This window comes from Orbicella franksi, chromosome 10 (genome assembly GCF_964199315.1).
Source record: "Orbicella franksi chromosome 10, jaOrbFran1.1, whole genome shotgun sequence".
Classification (NCBI taxonomy): domain Eukaryota; kingdom Metazoa; phylum Cnidaria; class Anthozoa; order Scleractinia; family Merulinidae; genus Orbicella; species Orbicella franksi.
Window position 1 is genome coordinate 26110048 of NC_138154.1, and position 27040 is coordinate 26137087.

At 40.7% G+C, this 27040-nt stretch overlaps 2 protein-coding genes across 5 annotated transcripts in view; both read left to right on the forward strand.

Annotated features, from left to right (window-relative positions):
* LOC145501887 (uncharacterized) overlaps window positions 1-27040 on the forward strand; it is a 237544-nt gene that overhangs the window by 37706 nt on the left and 172798 nt on the right. The gene's annotated exons all lie outside the window — the stretch shown is intronic.
* On the forward strand, window positions 2666-27037 carry LOC145501293 (uncharacterized). Of its 2 annotated transcripts, XM_081480780.1 has the most exons (19): window positions 2666-3656; window positions 8102-8188; window positions 8950-9070; window positions 9219-9318; window positions 10285-10401; window positions 10898-11014; window positions 12349-12509; window positions 12993-13257; window positions 13378-13503; window positions 13755-13946; window positions 14429-14790; window positions 15431-17801; window positions 18953-20668; window positions 20836-20958; window positions 21966-22091; window positions 22421-22613; window positions 23617-23891; window positions 24049-24226; window positions 24626-27037. In XM_081480780.1, exons 2-19 carry the CDS (start codon window positions 8104-8106, stop codon window positions 24856-24858), a joined length of 6861 nt encoding a protein of 2286 aa, XP_081336906.1. In that variant the 5' UTR covers window positions 2666-3656; window positions 8102-8103; the 3' UTR covers window positions 24859-27037. The 2 variants fall into 2 exon arrangements, with proteins under 2 accessions (XP_081336906.1, XP_081336905.1); XM_081480779.1 differs by having other exon boundaries at window positions 2666-8188.

The window sequence follows — 27040 nt, forward strand, 5'->3', positions numbered from 1 at the left end:
GCGATAAAGAATACAAGAGTCGATAAAAAGCGAAAGATCGATGGGGGGCGGGAAGGAAAACAAAAGAAAGATCGATGCTTTTGTTTCCCTTGTTCTTGAAAAGCTTTTAAATGATAACGACCCCTAGATCGTCTTTGTCAACAAATTAAATGGTATTCAAGAAGGTAAAATACCGCGCTCTAAAAAAATAAAAAAAATAAACAGCAAATGGAAAACTTTGGTTCATTTTTAGCGGCGAAGGTTACTGAGAACGCATTAACGGTGTGAAAAACTCCTCAAACTTGATACAGCACTGAGTAATTTACATATCTTTGTCTACTTCAAGTTGAAAACTTTTTAACTGTTTTCTCTTATGAACGACTTCTGAATTTTATCTTTCCCGCACAATATATAAACTGACCCAAGCTATATAAGCCTTTTTAGTGCAACTTTCCTTATGTATGAACATCCTGCGTGTTAATTATTCCACTCAATTTTAGATCTACAATTGCTCAACCAGAATTTTAACTTTGTTTACTTAGAAAGTCTGACCGAACAATGAAGTTTAGCATGCAGGATACAACGCGTTCTTGTCACAGAGCATTACAGTTTGATAGCCTTGACACAAGCTTGGCCCAAGGTCAAGGTAAAATTCTTGTTGCATGCTGTTTTTCATTCTCAGCAATGGCTAAGAAATTAAAGAACTCCTTTGAAGTGTTTGGATAACAGCACCTTGGCAGCCTTAAAAAGATTTAAACGAAGGGAAGTTTAAGCAGAATTAACTTTCTGACTGGAAGTTGACAGGATTCGTTATGGAGGATGTCAGTTAAAAGTCAGTTGTAGGACAGCTAGTTTTAAACTTCTTTACGCTTGAAGGTCTAAAGGTGCTGTGATCAAATGCTTTTAGATCAACCAACAATACGGAAACTAGTGCTAAATTAGCAAATGTCTTAAGTCCAAGAAACTAGCCAATCAAACATGATGTGTCTCCAGGGCCACCTTTTTCTCATGACAAGGCTCCACTGGCTAAGCCAACGATAAAGAGACAACCTCGTTCTCAGGGTCTCCTGTCTTCCCACACTACTCCCCAGGTCTCTCGCTCCGCGCTCCGGCAGGGCAAGAAGATGAGAAACCCTGGAAACGAGGTTGATAAAGAGACCGCTGTACTGTCCCAGTCTTATACTGGAACCAGAGCAACAGCCTTTAGAATCAGGTTTTCACTCAGATAGACATCCAGGCATCCTGTGGAAGCCCACTTTCTTGAAAAAGTTATCTTTTTCATAGGTTGCTTTAAGAGTAGTCATGGGCAATAGCAAGTATAGGATGCCCAGTTTTCAAATCTGGGTTAAAAGCCTGTCTGGCATCGAGGATAGCTGTCTGATGGTATCAGATAAAAAAAAAAAAAAAAAAAAAAGTCAACATGATATCACAACATCATAATTTAACAAATGGCTCAATAAATAATCCAAAATAAATCGGCTTACAGATAATATTACAGAATTTATTCACACACTAAAATATCTGACGTATATTTTGCAACATTTCACTTTGACTAAATATTGGCATTTTAGACAATTATTGGATGAGGTTTTTGTAATATCCAGAATAATCAAGGTCAAGGTAGGGGTTATCAGCCAAAGCCGAAGGCCGAGGCTGATAACCCATACGGAGACCTTGATTATTCTGGATATCACAAAAACCAAATCTAATGATTGCTTTATTATACATTGAAAGAAAAAAAAATGGAGGTCATGTTTTTGTTTCTTCACTGACGGCAAGCAAAGTAAAGCGCGCAAACGACATGATTACCCTTAGAAATCATGCACTGCGGCCATATGTGATATGATTACCCATGACCTTGAATGTCCTTGACATGATTATTGTATAATCTCCAGCTAGATGATGCCACAGGCGCTGACTATGAAAATTTACTGTACGCTTTTGGCCAATCAGAAAAGAGATAGTGAGTTCAATGTATAATACATTATTTTGTTTTTTTTTTTTTGTGCAGAAAATTGATGACATCACTTTCTGCCTGAAGCAAAGAACATAAATGTAGAAGACATTTGCAGCCAGGCTATGGAGGAACCCTCAGACCAACCAATCTTATTCATGATATTTACATCACAGGTAGCCCATTAGCTACTGATAAATAACTTTCATCCTGCACATTGACTTTATTACCAATAAAAAAATATTAGACATTTATAACATCCTTATTAGTTGCCATAAAAAGATGTTAAAAGACAAAAATTATGTGACTTTTCCTCACCTCTTAATAACAACTTCACAATCATAAGTAGAAGTTGGAACGTTTGATAAGTGTTAAGTCCATAATTTCAGACTATACTTCTATTATTATTCAAAATTAATAATAACAATTGTAATAATAATAAATATAGCCCATAAATATAGCGCACATAATATACATAAATATAAAATTTTCTGAAAACAAAAGCTATGAGGCTGATGCTTTCTTCACCAATTCCAAATTAAGTATTAAACAAAGTTTTGACAAGTTGATATTGCTGTCCAGAGAAACAAGTACAGATCAGTAAGTGTAGTAACCGTCAAGTAACAAAGGCCGACGCCTGAACATATTTCATGATATTTAAACGGCTCGTTACAGTGTACGGTGGTAACATAAAGTTTCAGCAGTTCGTTGATATTATGATCGCTACATGTCCACGAAACGTAATACATTAGAGCTAGTGTCCTGCGTTGATGAAGTTCGCCAGGGAAATTGAGTCATCGTGAACTGAATGAGAAGCCAGGTTGCGGAAAAAATTCGAAAAATTGCGACGGGCGTACATGTAAGAATCTTCTTCTGCAGTTAGTCCATTGCTGTTTTAGGCCGTTGCTGTTAATGTTATCAACTTATCGTTTGAACCTCTGTATTCCCATCAGTTATTGCAGTCTTGTTGCCTTTCGCGTGTGCCCAAATAGCATGAAGACCAATGAATCCCATAGCATAACACAAAATCACAACATTCCTTTTTCCTTTGGTAGTAGAAGGATTGAAGTACTGCAGAAAGAATGAAGATCGACCCAGGATTCCCTTTTTACCTTTGCCTTCCATGAAGATCATCAAAACTCTGATTCGAAACAATAAGACGAGTTAAAAAAAATCGTGCTGAAAGTCGCAAAAAATTACCGGTGTTTGATTATTCCGCCTTGAGATTGCGAAATGCCGGATTTTCGTCAGGCGTTCAAATTAAAAGCTCGGCTACCAAGGAGTACCTGGGGTACCCGACTCACTACCTACCCCTCCCCGGATAGGATATTTTTAACCCAAACAACAGAGCGGTTTGCCACATACCGCTTGCTTGTTTTTGCGCGGGTCGCTGGATCGCTTCGGTCATTTGTGTAATTAGTGTTGTTTTAAAACTTCTGGACATATTTCAGGTCATCACTTTCTGACAGCTACAATGAATCGTCTTTTGTAATGCACAAGGCGCGGTTAAAGGCCATTGAACACTCTGCTTTTGGAGAAACGATCGAAAAATCGTCAAAGTTCAAAAGATTTGACACTGTGCGTGCTATATATACGGGCCGTGAGTAAAGCTTGTTCCGGCTCAAATCCGATCATGGTTTACTTCAGAACTAATTATAATCGGCGTGATGTTCTTGATGTGGAAAGAAGAAATATCGCATTTTGAGATTTGAAGATTTAGACGGTAAGTCACGTCTGTCCTTCAATATAAGCTTACAAGTAAAGGTGATGGAGGAATCTTGTTGCAAAACTTCCATTAGGTTTGCAGCTGTGTTTTGCGTAAATGTGGTTGGAAGAAGGGTTTTAGTATATACGAAGCTTGATGTCATAACACATTATTTGATCGCACACTTACATGTAAGCTTACATCAGCAAAGAATATTTACCCGCATATCTAAGGTAAAAAGTTTGAAAATATCACAGACGAAAAAAAAAATCGAGTAAGAAACTCGATCTTTGCGTTCGGATTGACCTGTAATGTCGCGGAAATTTATCATTGAAACCGATGATCGAAACCTGGAGAATGTTTGATCGTGCACTGTATTATCGGATTCAGTCTATATTCATGCAATTACAGTATTCAATTTGCCATGGTAATATCTTTAGCTTGTTATTGAGTCAAACAAATTTGCACTTTAATAAGCTATGTGTCAAACATGGTTTTGTGCATGATGTAGCGAGGGAAGTATGTATACATTCTTTGTTAGACTTTGCGGTAGGTCTCTAATTCTTTGCAACGGGAGCAGATCTTCAACATGCTGATAAACGTGCCTAATTGGTCCGTAATGTCACACCAATCTCACCAGTAGGTGATGAATCAATGTATTCTTATCGTAAATTGAGTATTAAAGGTTAGCATGTAGGTGTCAGCATAATTATAAGTAGATTGTTTGCAAAAGCCTTAACTTATTTCTTATCTTCCTAAGTTAAATTAGTGGAGGCATTTTTTCAGTGTCAGCAGACAAATGTGTTTTGGTTTGAGCCCTGTTATCAGGGAACAAAGAAGGTCTAGCACAGTTTACATAATCATCAATAGCACAAATGTTACACAGTACTGGCATATGCATGTCGAAACCAGAAAATAATATTGTATCTTTAGAAGATTAAGAAAATCTACCATGTCAAGCTTAGATCCCTGGGGGCACTCTCATGAAAGGGACAGGGGTGCTTGTTGTACCCTTTGAAGGGGTTAAAATGCAGTTTTGGTACCTCATAGGTTCAGCCTCAAAAGGTCCACAGAGGCAGCTAGCTTTCACCTTATTTTTAGGGTATAGGTAAGGTAAAGTCTGCATACGAGCCAAGTGGCCCATCGGGCCGGAGCTTATCCCAGTTTCTGTAGCATGAAGCGACTAGAAGTATTTCTACTCCCCCCTGAATGGGATGCTAGTCCATGGCAGGGTTACCCCCAGCATTAAGTTCGCCGGTACCCATTTATACACCTGGGTGGAGAGAGGCACTGTGAGAGTAAAGTGTCTTGCCCAAGAACACAACACAGTGTCCCCGGCCAGGGCTTAAACCCGGACCACTCGATCCGGAGACGAGCGCACTAACCATGAGGCCACCGCGCCTCTCACTTTAGGGTATATTGAGCCAAAAAAATACATGTATGAGATTTAAGGCAATACTTACATAAACATTATGAGTAGAGGGTATTTGAAGCAACTGCCTTATTCACTATTTAAAATATTAGCCCAGCAAAGTTAAATTCAGGGTGCAAAGAAAATCAGTTTTACAGCTTCCCCCTTTGAAAAAGCTGTAACTGGGATTGTACTGGGGAGATGGCATACTCTAATAACCAACCAACTTGATTTATTTGAGGGTAGCACACAACAGTAATCACTGAAAAACCAGTGGCCCTCATGTAAACATTTACAGAATAAAGAGATGACGTGTTAAAAATTGAAAGTATAGAAACTGATTCTCAAATATGGAAGGATTATATAAAACCAACTGAGATATGAAATACACTAAAATATTAAAAAGCAAAAGATCGGATTAAGTCTAACAATTAAAACAAGAAAATTAAAAAAAAAAACTCTACAAAGCAATGCAAAGCATTGGATCAAGTCTAACAATTAAAACAAGAAAATTTAAAACGAAAAAAAAAACTCTACAAAGTTTTGTACGCGAGGCTCCGCCCTGAGGTCCTCATTGAACAGTCTGGGTTCATCTGGCTGGGGACATTGTGTTGGTGTCCTGGGTAAGACATTTTACTCTTGCAGTGCCTCTCTCTACCCCAGATGTACAAATGGGTCACTGGCAAATTTAAAACTGGGGGTAACCCTGTGATGAACTAGCATCTCATCTAGGGGTGAGTAGAAATATTCCTAGTCGCTTCATGGTACAGAAACTGAGATAAGCACCGGCCTGATGGGTCTGTATGCAGCCTTTATCTTTAACTCTGCCCCCAGGTCCAGCCCCTTGCCCTTTTTTGAAATATTTTAATTGAACATTCTTATAACTAAATGACCTATTTCTCTACCTGTTCATAATTATACCTCCACTTGTGAAATACCCAGTACCCTTTTAAATAGCTGAAGCCTGAAAAGGCTCCCCTTTTGGGCAGAGCCTCACGCTATGGTCCAGTCACTTTCACTAGCCCCATAAAATTTTCCTACTAGTTAACACGACTGATTAACAAAGAAAAAAATGAATGACTACAATAATTTTAGGAGTGCTTCTGTATTTTGAATTTGAATACTTAAGCCCAACTGTAAAAACCACCAGCCAGGGCCCTCCAGGACTTCCTTTGCACATCACAATTACTTGGAAATGACAAATGAATGGAATTTGAACATTATAAAACATCATCAATGATAAAAATGGTCACAAGTATTGCATCCATACACAGTACAGCTTGCTTTGATCATTCATTGGTCAGAAATATATTGTTAACATTGACTATACAAGCTTTTCTTTTGTCAATTTGTCAATATCAAGCCATTCATTTGAGGCCTTGTGAGAGATGCTATCCAACCCCCCAAAGTTGCAGGCCATTACTGTGGTTGTGTTATGCTTGCTGAAAAGCTGCATGTACATGTAGGGTAAGAAATGTTCCTTCAAATAAAAGGTGTTTCAGAGAACTTTGGCCAAAATTGTTTCAAACAACCACTGTCTCAAAATTTTACTGGACAGTGCTGTCTAAGAGTTGCTACAGTGTAGGTGTATCTTTAATTTATATTTTGCCATACAAGTGTGATGAGAGATTAGCTGATTTTATTTTCTGTGAAAGGTGAATTTACGAAATTATTGTCCGCGATCTGTGACCTGAAGGTTTTGCCTGACATGTGAAGAACTTGAATTATTCACCGATTTTCGTGATTTCACCACTCAAATCTATGTGATTTTGAGATGCGAGTCCTCTGAATGGTTACAGTCGTTTATCGAGAGTGACTAATAGACATGCGATTTGCAATATGGACCCTTGACTTAGCCTTGCACGATTTTTCTTTCTTCAAACACTCTAGTGTAAGAACACTGGTTATTAAAAAGAGTAACTTAATTACTTGCTTACTTTCGTGATTTGGGAAAACGAAATTTTAGTATCTGTGATCCTCAATTTTTTCCATTCATGAAACGTGCCATAGACTCCCCTCCCCCCCGTACAACCCTCATACTGCAAGAGGAACCTGCAAGTGTAAAAACTAAACAAAAGCCTTGCCACTTCATGAATATTCAACCACTGTTAGTAGCAGTTACTCTAACTTACTGTTTAATATACAACCTGCAATTAAGATTGGGACCTCTTTTTAGCAAGTAGCTGCATGTACTGTTTGGACATGTATCTTATTCACTGACTGGTAATATGTACATGGCTGCATATCTTGGCTGTGGTTAAAACTATGACATTGCCACCTGTTGTGACATGCTCAGTTGGAGTGCAATGCTGTGAATAGTTGATTTTTAAATTTATAATATTACCCACAACCACTAAGTTATTCAGTGATCATCAGATAGCATTGAATTTAATATATAATTTAAAAATGTCAAATGCCTTGCGATGACTACATGTCTTTTGTCAAGGTTTGTCCACAGTACAGTGTAGGTTATACAGAGGCCGGAAATCATAAATCTGAAAATGCAATTTTTAAGTACTTACTTATGGTCAAAAGAAACCTTTAGAATTAGTGGCCTGAGCTGGGTGCTTTTCTAATCACACTGCATTTTATTTATGTATGTATTTATTTATTATTTATTTATTTAATATTTATTAATTTATAAATATTATCCATTAATGGCAAGTCAGTGTTAATCTAAAACTAACAAAAGAAGTAAAAAAGTCATGTTACTTACCATATGCTTACAGTATTTTGTGAATAAATAGAAGGGTCACAGCCAGAATGAATCATGGTAAAATTTAAAAGTATGTAAAAGGCATCACACTCTCAACTGTGTTAACTACAGTCTTCAACAGGTGGACATGCTTATTGTTTCCCTATGATGGGAGCATGGAAATTGTCTGAGGAAATGGGTATCAATTAAATCACTTGGATATTCCCCTGCAGTTTGAATTGAGGCAGGTTCAGTCACATGATGCCTTTAGACCAATCGTGTGTGAGCAAAAATATTTGATGGATTATAGTGATTGATATTGTTGACTCCAAATGTTTTTACATTTTGTGTTTGTAGGGATGGGCTCAAGGTCATATGTTAAAGAGAAGAGGCTCTATATGCCAGAAGACGGCCTCATTTTATCAGAGATTGCAGTCCTTTCAGGTTATTAACTATTTTTATCAAACATGAGAGACAGCTTTTTAATCAGACTTCCAAATGTTGAGAAGAGATTACTAAATAATGTGGTGCAAAGCACCTCCAGGAGACTTTTAATCAATTAAATTTGAGGCATTTGTTGTTGTACCCTTGAACAAATTCCAACTTATTAATCTGTGAAGAGTGAGCAAGCCACTGAGCATGTCATTAACTACTTTACTGAGGCTGTAAATTACATGTTTACTGCATAAGCCAATTGAGTGCCTTCGTGTTTGAGATATACTGTAAATAACTTCTGAATCAAGCCTATCCATAGCAAGCATGTATGCATGCAAAAATATCAGAAAATAAATATTTATGACCTGAATATGAAATACATGTACATGACTTGTGTACAAAAGTAATGTGCATCTAGGTACATGTCTGTATGCATTGGAAGACTTTATCATGCAATGTAGGTTTATATAATGACCTGCAGCAGATTTACTAGTAACTGAGGAGTGGTAATTTATTATCTTCGGATTCGATCAGCTCCTACTAAAAAGTGTTTACTGCACAGTGGCCTAAACTGAAGAGATTGTAGAAGCAGTGTGACATAAGTAGACCTTCAAAAATACATCTGTTCAATGACTGTAGAAAATGTTACACTAAATAAATGTCAGAAAAGATTGTTAAAGGTTATATAATAGAGTACATATTTGATTAATACATTATCTTCCAGCAAAAAGTAAAATAATGTGATTTGTATTTTCTTGTTGTTGCTGCAGGTGGTCATGATTTACAAGGACACCCACTGGTGATATTGCCGTCCCAGCATTACCCCAGTCTTGTGCAGTTGAACCAGGCTGATGTCATTAAGCTCTTGAAATACCTTGCTTTTCTTTCCAGGTTTGGCCCCAATTTTATTAGTACATAACATGATAATAATAATGATAATAATAAAATGTACATCATTCTGTTACAGTATTCAACAGAAATGGCAGACCCTGATTGGTTATAGATATGAAATTATAGAATGTTTATTCCATTTTTTTAGGTCATGGTACAAAGAGGCAGGCATTTCATTTCTTCTTGACTTCCGTAGTTCCAGGGCAGCTGTGGTCACTCATGTTGTGGGTTTGATACAAGCATTTCAGGTTTGTGCAAAGAGCCATCTTAATTGACATAACAGTACTTTCCATATACAAGGTTGTTGTCAAAGTTTTGTTATTGAAGTTTGAAAAACACTCTGTTGCAAACTGGTTCACCATGAATGGCTGACAGACTGTAAAAGTGACAAGACAAATAAAATTTTTAACTTTTTGGTGTGCATTTAAGGAGAACAGATGGTGGGAACACATTTTAAACAAACTAAAGTGACAAGACAAATAAAATTTTTAATTTTTTGGTGTGCATCTAAAGAGAACGGATGGTGGGAACACGTTTATCAGTCGAGAAAAAGTGTTTAATTGAACTAGCTTGAACTAGATTGGTCTCGCCCCTGATTATCTGAAATCAATGTTTACTGATCGGAGTGCAATATCTACCTATTCTCTTAGGAATTGTGAAGGAAAACTAGCTGTTCCACTACCCCGCACCAATTTTCTAAAAAACAGTTTCAGCTATAGTGGTGCGGTGCTGTGGAACAGCTTACTTACCAATCTGGGGCAAGCATAAACTCTTGCTAGTTTTAAATCCGGCTGCAAGGGTTTCCTTTTTGATAAGGGATAAGTTAATCAAACACACGGCATTCATGAAAAGCAGACACTTTGTTACAATTGTTTTCATTTTTGTTGTTTTAGATTTAATTAATAGTAGATTAGTATCTTTATAGTTGACAATGTAATTAATGCAATTTTAGTATTAACTTTAAGTCCCGATGTTTTACCCACGTATAAATAAAGTTAAATAAATAAATAAATAAATAATTGACCCGCATCGAGGAAAATCAGTCTCGTTCCCTTGTTGTGAAGAAAAGATCGCAACCAATATTTCCCCTATAGGGTCACATTTGTTCTGTAGAACACATTTATGCATATGTACATTACACATGCATGTACAATGTATCCTGCTGAACTTCAAAATTAAGTGCCATGAAATTCATTTGATATCATGGTATTTAGAATGACAGCAGATCAATCCAAAGCATGTACCTCATTTCACCCGAAGATAAGCAAGTGAAGAAGCATTTGGCCAGAGAGATTCACGCCCGACAGGAAAAAGGACAGCTTAATTTCCAGGTAAAAAGGAGTAGAATTATGTACACTACGTCTAGAAATGATCAGTGATTTACCATCAGAAAAATTATCTTTATCCCTGAATTGTAAACTAACTTCCTCTTTCACAGAACTAAGACATCTACCACATGTATTCTATACTGTTAGTAGTTCAGAAAATACAGTGTGTTTCGAGAATGACTGTACTGTAGGTTGTATTGAGGACAGGCTACATACAATGTACATGCACTGTCCAGTTCAGATGGAGGGAGAGCTTCTGATTGTCTAAGAGTACTCATTACAAATAATTTTTTTCCACCCAGGGATATTCCTTCCCTGGGGTGGAGATTTCCCTACCCCAGGGATGTTTATTCCCCTGGAGTTGGGAACTCCCCAACAAAAATGACATTAATTTCAAGTGACATTTATTAAGTGTGTTCTCAGACTATGAAAGGAAACGTTTGTTACTATCATTTATCAAAGAAAACTCAACTTGCTTGTGTTCTGATCTCTTTTTCAGACTGTTTTGGTGAAAGGCACCTCTGATCTCTTAACTTACATAGAAGCCAGCCAGCTGACTCCTTCATTTGGAGGAACTCTGTCTTATGACCATAAAGCGTGGATCAAGTTGCAAAAGGTACTGAAAGTGCTGCACCTTTCTCTTTGTTTTCCCCTGAAGAGAAAAGTGGGGAACCTGGTGGCCCAATGGTTTAGGTGCAAGCTCTGTTCTGGTTGGACAGCTCTTGGGTTGAATCCTTTCCCAGGGTCATTTTCTTACATTCATGTTGAAGAAACCTCAGGGCCTCTTTGTACAACCAAGAGCTTGTTTTGGTGGAAGGTGGGTGGGGACACATACATGAACCTATGATTGACCAGTATCCCATCCAATACAGAGTAAGACTATGAGCAGTCTCTCTTTTGCTCTAACGTGTGCGGGGATTAATGCAATTACTAAGCAAATGAACACAATATTCACAGGACCAAACAGAGAAACTGTGGGTCCCCTGTAGCATGCTGCATTTTCCTTGAATAGGCTCCATATCCCATAATGCTGTAATGATAACTTGTCAGGAGTAAAATTTAGTGGTATTTTAACTGATGACCCATCTAGCTTAGCCAATCTTTAGCTACGAATGGGACATGTTAACCTTGCATACAAGTCTCAAGTGAATTATCTTGCAGAATTACATGTCTGATTGTATACACAATCCAGTAACAGTGAACTGTACTTGTACAAGTCATGTATCTGTACAGTGATTCACATTCATTTGTTATCTGTGATGTCTTTTTTTTTTCTGTAACTTTTCCACCTACTGTACCAATTGTAACACACTTAATTTATAAATAATATTTTATTAATCATAACAATTACAATTTCCTCAAATGTGATTGATGCATAAACTGCTGTATTTTGCTCTAATTAATCAGCAAAGTTATAATCGGACAGTGTAATCGGACAGTTGGCTGTAATCGGACACCTGTAATCAGACAGTTACATGAGCCAATCATTTTAAGTCCTCTCCACTAAATCCACCAATCACAACATTGATTACAATCACTATAGTAACCACTGATTGAGACTGACTTTGTAAAATTGTGGAGGTTTAGTCTGCGGTGACTGTTTTGAAAGAGACTTCACAGCCATTTTGCGAGCTGTTCTCCATATTTTATAATTATGATATTTAAAATGACAATTAAAAGCTCTTTTTCAAATGAAACTTTTACTTTTGTGGGAAATTGTAATTGTTATGATTAATTGGTAACAGAACATCGTGTCGTCCAATTCAGTCTGTAATCATACTCGTGATTAACAAATCGGACTCCCGCTTCGCGGTCGTCCGATTTTGTTAATCACTCGTTTGATTACAGACCGAATTGGACTCCGCTCAGTCCTATTACCATTATAAAGACTTCATTCACTGTTTTAGAATGAAGGTTTTTCTTTGTATACTATTTGTTTCTCTTTTGTAGAAGCTGGAAGAATTCTATTTTACCTCTGACTATGTAACCAGCCATCTTCCAAAAGCAGTGGATGAAATGAAATCTCTGAAAAGAATGAGAACGAACAATGGAACGTCAGGTGGTGATCTAGTCCTACAGAGAACTGAGACAAAAAGGGCACAGATAAAACGGTAATAGAGTGTGTGGAATGGATAAGATCGGGTTATTTGATTTTTGCTGATCAAAAAGACTGCCGGCATCAGTCATTAAATCAGACACCGTTCAGAAAAAAAAAAGTTCAAACTGATGTTGTTGTTTATAGTGTTTGATGCGCTTAGCTACAACTAGTTCGTTCACAGGCATGCCACCTAAACTGAAAGACACAATTTTGTCAACTAAACATAATAGGCTTAAAAATCCTAACTGGTGGGAGGCAGACCAGTTGGCTATTTGCAAGCATGACTGTGGAGTTGAACTATGGTCTACCGAGAAACAACTCCAGCTAAGTGCGGGGGTTGGACTTATCTATCAAAAATGGCAGATAAGAGGTTGATTGTGTGGACCGGGCCAGTGGGGTGGATCCTCCTCGTATACAATTTTGTGGGGTACCTCCCCCGGTTGATGGTTATGGCATCGATCAACTGGTAAAGACATATTTCTTTTTACGATTTCAGTGACTTATCCCTCGATGTTGCCCTTGAAGAGGGAGATCATCTGAATGAGCTGTCGCTCAGGCCTGAATATGACAGGACATTCTCAGTAATGTCCAGGAAACCGCTGTACGCACCCATGATGGAAACGATCAAACCATACCGTGACAAACTCATTCAAGCTAAAAGACAACTCGACCAGGCCTGGAAAGGTGAAACTGCTTCAGTGCCTGTTGTCACTAGTTCCCAACCTGACGACGTCCATGAATTGCGAGAGAACTTAAGTCGAGTGAGTATAATACACTGAAGGCATGTTTACTTTACTTCAAAAGAACTGCAAAAGATGAATTTTGAAGTATTGAGACTTCGACCAAAGGGACTAACACGTGTCGTTGTACATGTATTGCAGTTGGTGAAGTGGATTCGAGGGGACGCCGAAGATCAACTGAACAAATTCTCCAAAGGTGCTGATTCTCTCCGATCAGCCAATCAAAATAAAGCAAAGTTTGACGGCGAGTTTTATCCTTTGACCAAGGTTTGATAATATTTATTTGTGTGAAAAGCTCAATAATATATGCAACAACAACAACAACAACAGCAAGGAACTCGCAAACGAACAACAGCACAAACGATCAAAGCAACGTTAAAACCCTACGGTATGCTACTCTTGTCATGCACTGCATGCGGTTTACAAGCGTGCGCATCTAATGTCTCTTAAACATTCAGCGTCGTTGTTTCGTCAGTTCTTGTACTCAAACTATCTCCGGTTATCGTTTCACTTTGCAGGAAGTTATAATCCAAGGAAGAGAGTTAGCTGAACGGGCCAACGAAATGAGCACTAGAAATCTGCGTGACAAAAGACCGCTTCAAACTGCTTCTAAAGTCCTTTTGTCTGACCTGACAAGCTTAAGCAACAAAGTGGAACACACCAAGAGGTTATTAGAAGATGCCGTGAACTTTTACAACCTTCTGAAGAAGGTAATTAAAGTTTCACAAAAGCCGAGCTTAAACTTGTTTTAGACCTTTTTGAGTTACTGGATTTATTTCTTAACGATTTGCTTTTGGTGGTGTACCTTTTCTGGTCTTACCGTCCGAGGGTATTAAAACATTACTCTCTTTAACTGTTAAGTACAAGGTTTGGCGTTTGCACTGGGTTTACATGTAACTTGTGAAAAAGTGCAGGTCTAGGGAATTCAAGGTAGTAAGGTACATGCATGCTTATGGAATAAACACGATCGAAGGTTTAATGATTCGTTCGTTGGAGCATGTACCGGCAGTCCGTAAAAGACACTTACCATTTAAAAGCCCACTTAAATGTCAAAAACCCGTATCTCTTATGCCCCTGGGGAGTGCAAGTTGCTTCGAGCAAACTGTCAATCAACATGGGAACATTACACTGCAATCTTTCAGAGTTCCCATCAAAGGAACACTCGGTTTGACAGTTATTTATTGATCTGCAGGCGGAGACGTGGTACGGGAAAGCGGCCGAGTTCTGGCCTTCAAAAGCGACTTCAGGCACAACTTCAAGCAGCTCCATGTTATCTCCAGATTCTAATCGCGACTTACAGCAATACGAAGACAGACTATCAAGATTTCTCCTCAAGTTCCCTCCACCCTCCCCTAAGGAACTTCTCTTCTTAGAAGCATTCCTTGATAAAGTCCCGGATACGCAGCAGAGGAACCAGGCCAAATTACTGACGCATCGTTGCAGGGAACTTGAGAAGATTATACGAGCTCGCGAAACAAATGTAGAAGAGTTTGGAAGAAGAAGACAAGGAACTGAGAACAAGAGGTCAGCGTATGGCAATGGAGGAGCTTCAAGGTTTGAGAATTTTTATCGCTTGTTTTGTTGGCATGGGAGGAAGATATAATACGTTTATCAAAAACTGGCTCTTGTAATACATCACCGTATCAAAGAATAAACTGAACAACTTTTGCTACCTGTACCATCACCATAAAGTAATTAATTCCAAAGCCTAGACAAGTGTTTTCTATTGATTCCATGCTCGGACACCAGGCAATGTCTGCGTCAGGCCAGTGGCCCATCAGGCCGGAGCTTATCCCAGTTTCTGTAGCATGAAGCGACTACCACCCAGCATCAAATTCGCGGGCACCCATTTACACACCTTGGTGAAGAGAGGCACTGTGAGAGTAAAGTGTCTTGCCCAAGAACACAACACAGTGATTAGCAAAAAGACCCCAATGTTAGATTTTACGAGAGGTCATTGAATATGGGCAGGGATGCCGGGTGTAAGGGCTGTGGTGACGTGCTGGAGACAAGTCAAATTGTTGATTTTATTTCTGTCCATGATCATTTTCCAACTGGTTGAATAGAATAGGACACATCTCTCTTTCACCGCTCAGTGCCATACAACTTTTTAATAGCGTTCCTTGTGCAACAAGTGTTTTAAATTCCTGGTTTTGAAATATTAAAAACCTTTACGCTGCTTTTACAAATTCAGGAGGTCTCCCAGGCAAGTTGAAAGTGAACATCAGTACAGTAGAATCAAGGATACTCCTGCTAGAATAATCAATCAGGATGCAGCATGCTACATGAAGGCACGTGACCGCTCGGCATCACAAGAAAATCTTATTCTTCCGACACCCCCTACGAGCAGATCAGCCACGGTGCTAAACGGTACCGCGAGGGACTCGGAACGAAAGCAGTTCAGTGGTGCGGAGCGCAGGCCTAAGTCTGAAACACTAGATTCGTACGAGCCGTTCTCTAAAAGCTCGTCAGCGAAACGATTTACGGAAGAGGACTTGTTCAGCCAGACTTGTCCTCCCGGGGAGACTGGCAGATACTTCAGGCAGATCAGCAATAGGGAGCCAAGAGACAACCGGGACTGGCGGACAGGACCCAAGCATCCTTACGTGAGGCAGGCAGGACCGAGTGAGGATGTGCTATCGACCTCATCGGCAGACACTCGAGTTGTGGCGAAAAAAGTTGCACCCAAAAAACCTGAGCGAAAGAAGCTCAAGAGAGCACAGGAAATGTCAAGTAACATGAATAACTTGATACAGGAACAGATAAAACTGGAAAGAGAACTCAAACAACTTCAGGAGATTAGAGAATGTTTTGTTCCACCGCTTGATCTGCGGGAGCTAAACACAAATCACGTGAATGGCACGGCACCGAACGGTGAGCAATACCCAACTCTTAATGGTCAGAGTAAACGTTTTACCAATTCAAAAGACAACAAGATGTCTCCTAGGGGTCATCTGATTTCCGGTCCTGCGCACTCGGGCGCTAGACCGGAACTGACATCAGATGACTCAGTGGACCGTGAAGTGGAGGGGTTACTCAGTGAGGTAATGTTGCTGAGGGATAGCGAGGACGACACTTCGCCGATAAAACAAGATCATCTCTCCCCAGAAACTACAAATATCCCTCAAAGAAACGCTCCTCAAGGTTCTTCACCAGGGTTGCTTTTGAACGGTTATCCCAGCGTAGTTCATCAGACTAATGGTTCGAATGGTTACATGCAGCAAAGTTATTCTACAACTCCTGAAATGAAGCCACAACTTGTGTCTATGCATGGACATCAGGTAGCCGTCCCTATTGTATCGCAAACGGATAAAATACAGCAGTTCCGCTTGTTAAAGAAGCAGGAAATACACTGGATGAATCAGATACGTAGCCGGCGTCACATTCTCGAACAAAAACTCGACTCTATCGTTAGACAAGATGTAGAAGAGCAGTATTTTTACGCGCAAGAGGAGCTCAGTAGAGTCGAAAAAGCTATCGCGGACTTGTTCCAATCTTTATCTCCCCAGGAGGTTCAGTGGTTAATGAGGAACGGTATGGCACCACCCAATCCAGATTATAATCGTTCTCCTTACAGTGCGCGCGCTTTGCAGACCACTAATCATGTGACTCCCTCGATTTCTTACAATCCGTTCGACCAGCAGTTTCTCCCTCGACAGCAGCAACAACTGGTGCCTAATCCTGTAGCCCCAGCTTCCTTTGTAACCGGTGTGAATGTACCGCAGAGGTTTGGGTTCCAACAAACAAATTCTCAGCCCCAGCTTACTGCGAACTTCTCTCCTTCGTATGTGCACGGCGCTGGAAATGTTTTTCCTGGATTTCAGACGGCAGGTGCCAACAGGGGTAATGTTTCTCGTCAATTTCAAGACAATGCAAATGCGTCATCACCGTCATTTGCGAAACCTCCCAATACTGATAAAGAAACGCAAACATTTAATGGATTGCATGTTCAAAATGGAGTCTCTCCCGCTCTTAGATTGGACTCTGACTTAGGGACACTGCAAAGCGCTCATCCAGAGAGAGACGTGAGGGACCTGGACACGGGAACGCCCAATATGGTCAACAGTTCCAGAGCCAGACGACCTCCGGAGCCTGGTGATAGTGGGCTCAGAAACGAGGCTGATCATTTTCGAGTCGACCCAGCGGACAGTGTAACCTTGGAACGACAAGGTGCAGAGCTTGTCAGTCACGCGGTTCCTAGGCAACAGGAGAATGTAAGAAGGGGCCAACTTGCGCGCGAAGGGACAAATGAGGAACAAATTCATTCTACAGCACAGAACAGACCAAAGCCTACCTCTGTTAAACAGGCGAGTTTTGACGATCACGAAGTCGTGAGACTAAAAGAGAAACTGGAACACGAACAAAGAGAATTACAGGCCAGCTTAGAGAGAGAGCAGAATAAATTTATAGAGGAGCAGCGGCGGTTAAAGGAAGAAGAAGACAGACAGAATGAATGGATCGGGCAGCAAAAGGTCGAGCAGGAAAACCAAGAACGCATGCGCGAAAGTTTGGCCAACAAGGCAAGAGAAGAGCAGACGAGTGAACAGGAACGATCAGTGGACGAGGTGAGAAAGTGATACGCGTTAGTTCTGTCGATCGAAGCTAATTTACGGCTTACCTCGGGTGATTCCTCGCTTAACACCCGTACCCCGAGATAAAAACCCGAGTGTAAGAACTTAATGGGTTAAGAACCTACTGGCAGAAATTTGCCATATTAATACACCCCCCCCCCCCTAAAAAAAAGAACCTGCTTAGCCAAGCAAGATCAAACAGGTTCTTATATGTGGTTTACGGTTAAAATTATGACAGACATTTTAACCAAGGAGATTGCAATTTATATGACAAGATAATACATGATACAGTTGTGAATAAATACTGTATATTCAAGAACCAAATTCAAGTTTATCAATTTTTCTGATACTCAACAACTCTATCTCCTTTATGAAAATTAACAACCTGATTAAGAACCTACTTGGCCTAAATTGCCAATAACTACCCCAAAATACGAGAACCTATTTAGCCAGACTTCAAAAAATGTAGGTTCTTACACGTAGTTTACTGTAGCTGACTTGAACAATGCTATTTCACTCTCGTGTTGACAAAACTTGTGGAATACGCTGTGACATAATGGTCTGTGTACTGGACACCAGATGTCCAGAGCGATTTAAGTTCGAGCCCTTTCTTGGGTTGGTGATGTGTTCTTCGGGAAAAAAAGACACTTAACTCTCACAGTGCCCCTGTCCACCCAGGTGTATAAATGAGTAGTGGGGAATTTAGTCCTGGGGATAATCCTTCGATGGAGCAACATCCCATCCAGGTTAAAAAGGTTAAGTCTTCATACGAGCCAAGTAGCCCGGCAGTTCGGAGCTTATTTCTACTCTCCCCTGGAGGGGATGCTAGTCCACGCAGGGTTATCCCCCACCATTAAGTTCGCCGGTACCCATTTATACACCTGGGTGGAGAGAGGCACTGTGAGAGTAAAGTGTCTTGCCCAAGAACACAACACAATGTCCCCGACCAGGGTTCGAACCCAGACCGCTCGATCCAGAGACGAACGCACTAACCATGAGGCCACCGCGCCTTCCACACACATCCGATTCAGGGGGTAGTAGTAGTACTCCTAGTCGCTACATTCTATGGAAACCGGAGATAAGCACCGGCCTGATGGGTCACTACGCGCGAACGAAAACATTGTTTTCTTGTTGTTGTTTTTCAGGAGCCTGTTGAAACTAAGAGAGAACTGGAGGAAATCCGCGAGAAACGACTCTCATACTTCCGATCTCAAACAAACTCTGTAGCACTTGATGAGTTCAGCGAAGCTGAAGAAACAAGCACAGAAGCACAGAATGACGAACTGCTGGATTTTAATGATAATATCGAGACACCTGAAGACGAATTTAGACCAACCCAACAAGCAGAGTTTGTATCCAATGAACGGACGAGTGACCTGGAACGAGAGAGCCCCAAACCTGACCGATTAAGCCTGGATCGGAATTCGTCTCCAACGGAAAGTCAACTTGAGGACATAGACATTGAACAGTGTGATTTTGTAAGCGAAGAAAGCAAAGTATCGCCTGAAGATGAGCTTATAGAGTTATTGAAGTCTGGAGCTATTGACATGTCATCGCCTGAATATTCAAGAGACAGCTTTGATATGGCTGAAGAAGATCCACAGGAATCTTTAGTAACAGATGTACAAACCATTCCAGAGGAAGAGAAGAAAGACAGCTCTGTGGAATTGGATGCTTTTGCTGGTAATAAAGCTGAAACGAAGTCTGATGGTGAGTCTGACAGCTCTGACGATGTTATCGAGAGGTTTGAGGCAAGTCTAACCCCCGAGGAAAGGCCAAATTACATAGATAACGTTGATAGTGATTTGGAAGCAGACGGAAGCCTTAAAGGGGACGAGCAAGAAAGTATAACAAGTGACGAAGATGAAACACCCGAACGTGACGTAACCGGACTTGAGGCACCCGAACGTGGGGCAACCGAAGGTGAGGTAATCGAACGTGAGGCACCCGAAGGTGAGGTACCCGAACGTGAGTCACCCGAACATGAGGCACCCGGAGATGAGACACCCGAAGGTGAGGCACGCGAACGTGAGACATCCGAACGCGAGACACCCGAACGTGAGGAACCCGAACATGATGAGCTAGAAGACACTGCGCTTTCTGAAACCAGCGCGAATATCGAAAAACTTGTGGCGAGGCTGGGAGAGATTGAGAACGAGTTAAGCGAGAGCGAAGAGGAAGGATTGGGAACCAGAGAGGCGACGAGAAAAAGTTCTGACGAAGAGTTTGAGGAAATTGAAAGATTGTTGTATGAAGAAAAGGCGCTAATTGAAGCCGAGGAGAAGAGTAAGCAGTCAGCTCACGAGCCTACAGATGATTCATCTGATGAAGAGTTTGAACGGCTTGAGAAAGAGCTGTACGAGCAAAAAGCTCGTGACGAGGCTGCCGAGAACGTTAATGAAGTGTCCCACGAAGAATTTGCGAAGACGGCTTCAGACGAGGAATTTGAACAACTAGAAAAGATGGCATATGATGAAAAAGCCGCAAATCAAGTTCAACCAGACGAAATTATTAAGAAAGGTAATGAACTAGGATCTCTAAGCAGCGACATCGAGAGTCAAGCAGTGTATTCCAAGTTAGTCTCCTCGCCGCCAAATTTGCCCATGTCGTCGAGGAAGACTGAGGAAGATGACGACTTACTTGATATTATCGGCGCAAGCGACTCTGAGCTCTCAGACAGCTCAGAAGATTTAGAAGAGGTACAGAAACTCATTGTGGCTCAGACCTCATCCGATGACCGAGAGACACTGGGTTCTGACGAAGAGGAGAAAAATCCTGTGATGTGGAGTGTGTCAGTTCGCACCAGTGCTCCCGCGCCACCTGTAGCTGCTGCTGTGGCGAGTGAACATAACGTAGCCTTTGTAAGTATGGAGTTAATGAAATAAATAAACGACCGACCGAACGAATGAACCGAACCAACGAACCAACGAACCAACGAACAAATTAACGAACGAACCATCGATCGATCGATCGACAAATTTGAATGATGCAGGGAAATATTTTATTCTAACGATATTTTCCTTTTCAGGAACGTAGCGGGGGAGTAGTTGCTGTAATCGATAATGGCTCGGGTTTCTGTAAAGCTGGTTTCTCCAACGAAAAACAGCCACGAGTAGTTTTTCCCGCAGTGGTCGGTAAACCACGTCATCAGGTGAGTTTGTCGGTAATAACAGCCAAGCGATAACTGGCGGGGTGGCTTCGTTGTAAGGTGACGCAACGCCAATGACAGCCTCGGTAAAAAAAATTGAATTTATATTCAACCTACGAATCTCGGCAGAAAATGGATTCTTTCAGTTTTTCTATCTTTGTCATAGCTATCTCAAACTAAATAAGTTTGACAGCGCAGTAAAATTCGAAAACTCAGTTTTAAAAAATTGGCCTCGAGATTCACGTTCTCTTGACTACGCAGATTTGGTCATTTCATGTTGTTTTGTAGAGAACGGCAGAGAAATGTATCAACAATCATTCAAAGCACGTACATAGCCATTGTTTTGCTCAAAAAAACTTCTGTTTGGTGAAGTTCCCGTTGTCGTTGTGGTTTGCTCAGGTCCCGACCATCCTACCCCGGAGAAATATGAAAATGGCATTTTTTCTCTGAAAACGCATCAAATGTTTTCCGTCCACACTACTCCGGGAAACGCAGCAATCATCGGTCATTTTGGATTTGTGTCAGCGGAAAACTCAGGCAGGGAAGCACATGATTATCGTGACTTCTTCGTTTCCGAAAAGCTCCGTTTTCGTGACGGATAAGTGAGGACGGTAGGTGTAACCGTAGAAATAACGCTGCGTTTTCAAGTTTCTCCGGTGTGGTTTAAACGGGGTCTGAAACTCTCTAATATTTTTGAGTAGTTGCACTGTGAGAATGATCTTACTCTATGTATTGAAATGTCCATGAATCCTTTAAAGAATGAAATCGAAAAAAATTTCATTGCGTCTCCAATTTTGTTTTAACTAGTAATGGAGTTTGGTTTTTGTTTTGTTTTAAGTCCGTACGGAAAATGTTAAATAAAGTGCTGTCATTTCGGCAAATACTGAATGATGCGGCCAAGTGGTTTGATTTCAACTTCGGCTTGAATTGAAATCGTTGATCAACTGGTTTAAGGACAGATTTACCCTAACAAGTCTATAAGCGGTGTTTGTGGTGTTCCTATTACCCAGGAGGCCATGATGCACGAGTACAGGGATCAATATATCGGCGATGATGCGCAGAGCATGCGTGGTGTGTTAACTCTCAAGTACCCGTTGGAACATGGGATTGTACTCAACTGGGATGATATGGAATCGGTATGTTTTGTAACTTGTGAAACTGTTTAGGCTGAGGAAAAAGAAAGAATTTACAACGTTTAACGTGTGTTCAATGAGTATGAATGCCCTTGGAAGTTTGGAGAGCACGATAGAGGTGTAAGAGTTTCTTTCTTAGAGCGAGCGGAAATACCTTTCTACTGATGTGACTGGGGGTGATACCATTTGAACATGTCATTTTATGGAGCACCAACGTGCCTCCATCGAGCAGAATTAATCTACGGACTTGTACTATGGCGATCTATATGCTTGACTGTTCAATGAGCAATTGATATTTATGCAGTGCTTCTTTCTCGTCTTTTATTGTTTAGATTTGGACTTACACATACGACCAGCTCCGTGTTGAGTCCCAGGACTTCCCTGCCTTGTTGACAGAGGCACCCTTGAACCCAAAGTACAACAGAGAGCGCATGTTACAGATCATGTTCGAGACATTTGAGGTGCCTTGCCTGTACATAGCTGTACAAGCTGTGATGGCTTTGTATTCTACTGGACGAACCACAGGTAAACCCTAATCAAGATAGCAACTCTCCCTAGTTATACCCATACATCCCCTTAATACAAGCTCTGAGAATTTAGCGGTGCATCACAGTTACGTCGTCTAATTGATTACTTTCTTACTATCACCACTTCGCTTCGCAATGTCAGAGGAAATGGAATGTTGGTCGTTAGGTGATCAGAATAAACAAAGTCAGTCGGGCGGTCCTTACAGTCACTATTATTTTCACCTCTCTACAACGGTGACTGTGGCCATTAAAGTGCGTCCCAACTGCTAAAATAACCTCTCCTCAACGGCCAGTAAATCAAAAGACTGACAAACTGTGCCCCATTCCCCATTTTTAGTGCAGTGCACTTTTGGGATGGATTAGATTGCTACCCGCTAAGTGTTAAGGCACTAACGTGTGAACTATAATGTTTATTGAATTAAAATGAAATGTCGAATCCACAGTAAAATTGAAAGCTGTGTTGACTATTCATTCTTGTAAGCTTTTTTTGCCTTGAATGAAAATTCACGCATGAATCTTGCACACTAAGATTATTAATTAATTAAGGTCTCTGTCCGTTCATAATTTGCAACGGGAAAAGCCCTAGCAATACAATACAAATTCGGTCTGAACTTGTATGACTGTACACTGTACTCTGCATTATCTGAGAGTGTCTCTCTAGTTATTGTTAAAGGTCACGAAACTTGATCCGTACCGAACGTCGACGTTGGTCTCTGCTCTGGGTTTCTGTTGTATTGATATACTTTGGATGTCTTATGTATTTATGTGCTACAATGAGCATTTTATTTTTTATATTAAAAATTAAAAATGTCATATTACACCCCTACTTTCCCATAACAGCCACCTCTCAACAAGGGTCACTTTCCTCTGCCCCTAAGGTGGCCGTTGTGGGAAGTTCGTCTGTATCTGCGATAGTCAAGCGTGGTGCTAAATGTCAACTGCACTGTTTCAGTTCGGAGATAAGACACACAAAATAACATCAATTTTCTATCGTCACTTAGGCACAGTTTTCGACTGCGGTGATGGAGTAAGCCACACTGTTCCAGTGTACGAGGGATACTGGCTCCCTCACGCCACCCAGAGAATGAACCTGGCAGGAAGGGACCTCACCAAGTACATGATGAGGATCCTTATGGAGAGGGGCTACTCATTTACGACCTCAGCCGAGACGGAGATCATACGGGACATCAAGGAGAAGCTCTCTTACGTAGCGCTTGATTTTGATCGCGAACTGCGGGAGTCTGAGACTAGTGATAAGTGCGAGGAGTTGTATATGGTAGGTAACACGGTTTTTGTTTGTTTTTTCTGTATATGGCCTATTTTTTTTAAGAGCAGGACTGAACGGAAGTAGACATGTTATTATCGACAACTGTTTTATTTACTAGCTGACAGAGGCCTTTCTTGATGAACGTTAAAATGTTGTTATTTTCCAGCTCCCTGACGGTCAATCCATACGCGTGGCAAATGAACGATTCCGCTGCCCAGAGGTCTTATTCAATCCCAGCATGCTTGGCATGGACATTGTTGGAATACACGAATCCATCTACAACTGCATCAGGAAGTGTGACGTGGATATCAGAAAGGACTTGCTTGAAAATATCTTGTTATCAGGTGAGAATGCTCGTTTTTTTCTGGTTCTATCTGTTACTCAGAAAACAAGTCAAGTGATCCCAAACCGTATTTTCCGTGCGCTATAGACAACGAGTAGTCCCTCTCGCTTTTTCCGTCGTGTGTAACGAGAAAGAAAACCGCGGGGGAAAATGACCGCGCGAAATCCTCGTCCCCAGAATTTCGCGCGGCTACTTTTTCCTCGCGGTTTATTTACGGTCTCGCTGGACGACCTAAGCGAAACAGGGACTACTCGTAGTCTAGGTGCGCTATCTCTTCGAAGTTAAGTTTGTTTTTTACTCTATTCTGGCAATGGAGATCGGCAGTGCGATTACTTTGGTGATTACTCTTACGACACACAGTATAGCTGTGCTGTACTAACACCAACGTTAATCTTTACAGGTGGAAGCACATTGTTACCTGGACTGGGTGAACGCCTTCACAAAGAGATAGCGACGCTCGTCAATCCACGTGACCCCGGCCGGGTCAGGGTCATAAGCCCGGATGACCGGAAGCACGCCGTGTGGAGCGGAAGTGCTGTGCTCGCTGGACTGTCGACTTTCCCTCAGATGTGTATTTCTATGCAGGAATATGACGAAATGGGACCAGAAATTGTCCACAGAAAATGCTTTTAACATTATTGTAAATTTTACCAAAGATAAACTTAAGATTCAGTTAATGTTTATGACCGAAATATTGAGGTCATATTTATAAATCCATAGTTAGAGTAGAGTTTTTCAAGTGTATATTTTATTCAAGAACTGAACCATTTTATTCAAGGAAACTGAGTTTCTAAAGTAGAAAATATATTAGGCAATAAGCATTTATTTATAACAAGGAGGGCAGGGCAGAGTTCTGCTTGGCGAAGAAAAAGAACTCAACCCCGATAACTTTGGAGTCTTTCCAAATATTTCCTACATTCTCGAAAAGATTGCCGGAAATCACTTGATTTCTTAATCACACCGGCTTTACCCTTGGGGTAAGAAGAAAGTGAATACATGTTTCCGTGTAAATTTTACCGAGGGAATGGCTGGATGAAGCGAGTTATCACACCGTCATATCCATGTTTTTAAGTCTTACGTGAAATAGCTCATTCAATACAGACCATATCCATTGACTTACCAAAGATACTGAGAACCACATAATAATCGAATTTTAATCTTTTTAAGCCTAAATTGATGCATTTTATCGATACAATTCCAGATTCTTCCTTGTCAATGTTCTACCGCTTTTGTGGTCTTCTCGTTCGTGGGTAGAAACAACTAGAAACGAGGCTTTTAATTCCACGCGCTTTGTAGTCTTTAGCCCAGGCAACCAATCAGACTGCTGGTAGCCGCTCTTTTGTCTTGGGGTCAGACGAGTGTTTATCCGGGAACGCGACGTGGCGGTATGGATTAGAGAGGGTTGGGGCGAGTCCTTTCTAGTGTGAAACGACTCGCCTCATGCTCCCCACCTGATTTAAAGACAAAAGCAGATTTCGAGCAGCCTAGCGACTAGTCAAAACATGCCACATGTCATGGGCATTTAAGTCTTCATGGAATTGTAAAGGATATGGCGGACCAGCCATTAGTCTAGCTTGATAATCCATTCCTTGAGCTATTACACCTTTGTACTTCCCGTCGAATTATTTATTACACCACATACCACAACACCTCTGTTCAAGGAGCGAGTTTCTTTTCCGACCAATAGTCGTAGACCTCGAAGATTTTCCGATGATTCTTATTATCCAATTGCAAACGAACCCGAACACTCAGGAGAACGACGACTGATGGTTTTCGAGGCGGACAAGTAAAGGTGTTTGATAATTTCTACAAGGTATTAGAGGTCACTTATTGCATATTTGTTTCCTTCATTTAAAGTGGCATGCCTGTGAACTAGCTAGGTGTAGCTAAGCGCGTTGACCGCTATAAACAACAACAACAACAACAACAACAACATAAAAGTTCGTGGATAAGAATTATAAGTTTTTCGCTCAGGTTGGTCTGCATATGGCAAAGGAACACAACTTGAAAACTTTTAAGTCCTCGCGAATTTTTCCTCCTGAGTTCCTCTCTGAACTATTTTTTCAGAGGGAATTTCTTCCAATCTCGTTCCCACTTGAAATTATATCTATTAATATAGAGATATTTATAAATATTTCAGTACAAAGTTTTGGAGGTAAAGAAGCGCTTGTCCCACGACCAGCTGAATATATTTCTGGTTCATGTCGTTTTAGGATATTTTATTCTTATTTGATGATATTTTATAAAAGTTCTGTTTTTTTCCTTTTTTTTAGCAGGTATTTAACAACATTTATAGAGGTTTAATTTTTAAAGCAACTGCTTGCTTTTTATATTCTTAATATGTAACGAAATAAATATTTCGTTATTTATCCGAGCAAGAGTTAAAATGCTGTAGCGGCGTATTACTTTTAATTGATGTAATCAAACTTCGCCCATGTATTGCAATGGCGGAAGTTTCTCTGGCACATTTGTCGGCAGAATTTTCTTAACAGCTGATATTTGCTACTTCCCTTATCCTGTATACACACTCGCTAACGGTTCGTGTGTATACTAAGAAAATACAAGTGACAAGTGGGATATTCCATGGTATACCACGGGAGAGCGTTTGGTAACTATATTATACCACGCCATAGAAAATACAGTGGACAGCACAATCAATGCGACAAACGCGCGGCGCATGATGGGAAGGTTGGATGCAATACCGGGGACTATACAACGGCTTTCCTGTATTCTGATTGGCTGTATTTTCTTTAGCACGGTATAAAACTGAATAGTTTCTGGTAGCTTCTAGTTTGCGCGGTTGGCCTTTCTTCTC

Excerpts from the sequence above, each read along its gene's own strand:
- LOC145501293 (XM_081480779.1), top strand. The coding sequence starts at position 8,077 with ATGTTTTTACATTTTGTGTTTGTAGGGATGGGCTCAAGGTCATATGTT. Across the intron at positions 13,947-14,428 it reads TTTACAACCTTCTGAAGAAG|GCGGAGACGTGGTACGGGAA; the intron begins GTAATTAAAGTT and ends ATTGATCTGCAG. Across the intron at positions 20,669-20,835 it reads GTGAACATAACGTAGCCTTT|GAACGTAGCGGGGGAGTAGT; the intron begins GTAAGTATGGAG and ends TTTCCTTTTCAG.